This window comes from Octopus bimaculoides, chromosome 15 (assembly GCF_001194135.2).
Source record: "Octopus bimaculoides isolate UCB-OBI-ISO-001 chromosome 15, ASM119413v2, whole genome shotgun sequence".
NCBI classification, from domain to species: domain Eukaryota; kingdom Metazoa; phylum Mollusca; class Cephalopoda; order Octopoda; family Octopodidae; genus Octopus; species Octopus bimaculoides.
The window spans coordinates 15637677-15642319 of NC_068995.1; the positions used below are offsets into that span (position 1 = coordinate 15637677).

The window sequence follows — 4643 nt, forward strand, 5'->3', positions numbered from 1 at the left end:
ATATATATATATATGTGTGTGTGTGTGTTTCTCTCTCATATATATATATATATATATATATATAAACATATATGTATTTGTGCGTGTGTGTGTGTAAACATATATAAAGGTACACATTAACATACACACACATACTTATATATCACTTTCCTCGTACATCTGTAGATATAGTCGATGTAAAGTATGTAAAGTATTGCATTTCAAAGCTATAACTTACTTATCCGTGTTACAAGCACTGTAGATTTCCGCCAGCCTACTCTTCGTCTCTCATCTAAAAATATTTTTTTCTTTTCTACTCTAAGCACAAGGCCCGAAATTTTTGGGGAGGGGGCCAGTCGATTAGATCGACTCCAGTACGCAACTGGTACTTAATTTATCGACACCGAAAGGATGAAAGGCGAAGTCGACCTCGGCGGAATTTGAACTCAGAACATGACGACTGACAAAGAAAGTTGTGGCGAAAGAGTCAGCAGAAGTTCGCCATTACTTCCTGCCGGAGCCGCGTGGAGCTTCGGTGTTTCGTTCATAAACACACACATCACTCATCTAAAAAATATTTACCACTCAACTGATACTCATCCAGATATCAATAAAAGCCGTAGTTTCTAACTTCGTATCTCTCTCACAGATCAATTACATAAAACATCTACTCGTATATCAGACTTTTAACGTGTTATATAGTTTCTTCTATGCGCAAAATTGAATTTATGCAAGTTCAAGAATGACACGTACTCCTGAAGATTTCATAGTATAAAACGTATGTAACATTTGTTAACATTCCAATTGTAGACTTCACTTGCAAGTTGACATAGTAATATTTTCTCCCAAACACTTGTTTTACAACAGCTAAGTAAAGAATGTTGTTTTGCTTCACAAGAAAATGTTACTTATACATAGAAGCATACATACACAGGTATACATATATACACATAAACATGCATACATAGATGCACACATACACATATCAGGCTTTTCTTTTTTTCTCTCTCCATCCCATCCTTCTTTCTTTCCTTCTTTCTAGGGAGTTGGTTGGCAAGTTATTTCGAAGACCGCCCGGCGTTGGCTTCGTACCACTTTCGCAGATGTCGATCTGTTTAAAGCGTTCACGGATATTCAGGTTCATCACAATGTACATTCGTAATGCGATCATAATCCGTTATTTGGAAGATCATCCAAGATCTGAGATCATCTTCAATGGGTGTCCTTTTTGTCCTAAACCACCGATACTCCTCGTAACATAGTGTATGAATCCAGCAATGTCTCCCCCACCCCAACTGTGCTCGTAACATTAGAAAAGGGTACGTAATTCCACCCTCCCCTGTTTAAATCAGAATTAGATATAAGTATGGTGATCAACGTTTGAGAAATCATCAAGCGCATAAATCATACGTTTATAGATTATTCCTGAGATTAAATGATGGAATATTATGTGGCTATTATCAGATTGAAAGAATGCGATGAGCTAGCAGAATCGTTAGCACACCGGGCAAAATGCTTAGCGGCATTTCATCCGTCTTTATGTTCTGAGTTCAAATTCCGCCCAGGCCGACTTTGCCTTTCATCCTTTCGGGGTCGATGAAATGAGTACCAGTTACGCACTGATGTTCGATGTAATCGACTAGCCGCCTCCATCAAAATTTCAGGCCTTGTACCTATAGGAGAAAGGATTATACGATTGAGAGTCAAGGCCCTTCACGTAGCAAGCATGCTCCGTCAGATTGTTCACGTGCTGTTTCAAAAGTCCACTTTCTGTATATGCTTAATACACACACACACACACACACACACACACACCACACACACACACACACATATATATGTGTGTATATATATATCGTATCTTTTATTTTTTACTTGTTTCAGCCATTGGACTGTAGCTATGCTGGAGCACTGCTTTAAAGGTTTTAGTGGAGCCAATCGGCTCCAGGACTTAGTTTTTAAGTTTGATACTGATATATTCTATTGGCTTCTTTTAACGAACTGCTGCTTGACATGGACGCAAACAAACCAGCATCGGTTGTCAAGTGGTGCTGGTGGTCTGAGGCAACCAAAACGACAAACACACACACCTGCATACACATTTATATACACGACAGGCTTCCGTACATTTTCCGTCTATGGATTTGATTGTTCAAGTTGCCGCAGAGGAACTAAACCTGTGATCATGTACTTTGAAAATCTTAATCATGCAGTCACGTCTGCGTCTGTAATATATAGATGTTTCTACGCTCAGAATCGAACCAAGGCTGCTTGGGTGAAAGCTAAGAATCTTAACCAACACACACACACACACATATATAATTACACAAACAAAGAGACGTGCGTATTCGAGGGCGTGTGTTTGTAAATTTCTTAAACTATAGATAAGTATTCATTAAGCAGTTACTTTCATGAAAACATACCACATATTTACTCTTTTTGCGCCTCTTTATAACAGACACGTTTTCTCTTACGCTTCATTCATTCAATACACAACAGAATTCTTTTGAAGTAACGCCTGTTCTATTGAAAAAAAATTCTAGGAACACTGTCAATGTAGTTTGATTAGTTTCATGATCTCGTTTTGTTGATGGCAGCAAAACAACTACACATGTCTTGTTATAACGCCCAGTGATTCTTCAAATCTGACTGAAAAAGGAAATCGTGTTATGACTAGTGAAAGAATAGATCTATCTCGAGATGCCTACGTGTCTTGCGTAATATATACTCGGTTGTTAAACTTCGTCCCTTGTTTATCCTACTTATATACGGAAAATGTACGGAAGCCTGTGTGTTATTTCTTTACTACCCACAAGGGGCTACACACAGAGGGGACAAACAGGGACAGACAAACGGATTAAGTCGATAATACCGACCTCAGTGCGTAACTGGTACTTATTTAATCGACCCCGAAAGGATGAAAGGCAAAGTCGACCTCGGCGGAATTTGAACTCAGAACGTAGCGGCAGACGAAATACCGTTAAGCATTTCGCCCGGCGTGCTAACGTTTCTGCCAGCTCGCCGCCAATGTACGGAAGCCTGTGTGTGTATATGTATGTATTCGTGTGCAGAAGATTACACACATATGACATGTGTGCATGTGTGTTATGTATCAATGCATATACTTGTTGGGCCAAAGATATCATAATCTAGAGAATTTAACAGTGTCGTCAAGGGCTCCCATGTTGACTCGCAGGAGGGCTCTCTTGTTTGGATAATTACTACTTCCGAGGTTCTGATAGCTATGAAACATATGTAACCTGGATTTTCTCCACCCCATTCACTCAAATTATATATATATATATATATATATATATATATATATATATATATATGTGTGTGTGTGTGTGTGTGTGTGTGTGTTTGTGTGTGTGTTATGTGCACAGGCGCTCTCATACATATTTATACGAGAAGCGGAATCAGTTACCAGTGCTCGACTGATTCATGCCTGGGAAGGGGAGCAAAACTTATTCCTCTGGAATTTGAAATACAGTTACCAGGAACAAATTTCCAACTTATGTTGTAGCAATTCAATCTGTTGACTAGTGTATCACTGTACGTGTATATTCGGTTTTGTCATTTATATATATATATGTGTAAATAAAAACAAATATATACATGTGTGTGTGTGTGTGTGTAAAGTATGAGCGTATGTATGTGTCTGTCAATATATTTATCGCTTCCTACATTCTACATTCGTACTTACCTGTAATCCCACTGCTTGCGAAACTACCAGCCATATTCATTCAAATATGTCAGTATCGTTTCAATCTGACTTTCAGACAGACTTAATAAGTCGAAGCTATAGAAATTCTATTGTTTACCTACCGCACTTTCAAAACCAATATATACAGACAGTCACACACACTCACGCACATTAATTTCCTTATAACTTTCTTATTCAAATACACACTTTAATTTTCTGATTACTTTTTCATTCAAATCGGATATAAAATAATTTGTTGCAAATAGTGAGCTGTGATAAAGTTAATTAAGATAATTCTATCACATCCAAGAACATAATTTCAAAGTTAACGTTTTCCATTGTGCTGAAGCTGAATTGAGGCATCTTTCTTTTGTATTTGTGAATTCATCTCAGCAATGGTAAGATGATGTTCTTCCTTTCAAGGATTAGAGTTGAGATGAAGGAAAACTCATTCTTTAACAGCAGCAAACATTACCAGAACGCCTACTTCTATACAACGATATAAATGTTCCGATGGAGAAGACGCATAAAATTGTTGCAGTATATACGTTATAGAATTCGTCACTTTTTTCTTCTCCATCTCTGTCTCTCTCATTCCCTCACTCATTCTCTCTCAGCCACCTTTTCTCAAAGCACCATATGATCATGTATGTATGTATGTATGTATGCATGCATGCATGCATGCATGCATGCATGTGGGAAATAAGACAAGGTAGAAAATGCTAAAATAATTTTATCATGAAGAACATTTTTGTACCGGTTTTAGTCATTGCGACTTTTTCAACTTAGAGTAAAGCTTGAAAAACAATTAAATTGTGGAAAAATTAAATGCAATTAAAAAAAAACATTTCTATAGTTTTTAAATGCAAGGGACATTTTTCTTTTTTCTGCTTGTCTCTGTCTCCCTTTTTCACTCTTGTGCTTTCTAAGTAGTTAGCAGCAGCTAATTTGATTGTTT

The 4643-nt window shown here is 37.4% G+C and overlaps 1 protein-coding gene across 1 annotated transcript in view; it reads right to left on the reverse strand.

The window, feature by feature from the left end:
• Positions 1–1150, reverse strand: part of LOC106882828 (inter-alpha-trypsin inhibitor heavy chain H3) — a 76598-nt gene extending 75448 nt beyond the window's left edge. The window contains exon 1 of the mRNA XM_052973454.1: positions 1072–1150. Within this exon, the coding sequence (XP_052829414.1) occupies positions 1072–1150 (79 nt within the window). The remainder of the gene's footprint in view (positions 1–1071) is intronic.
• Positions 1151–4643: the final 3493 nt, after the last annotated feature.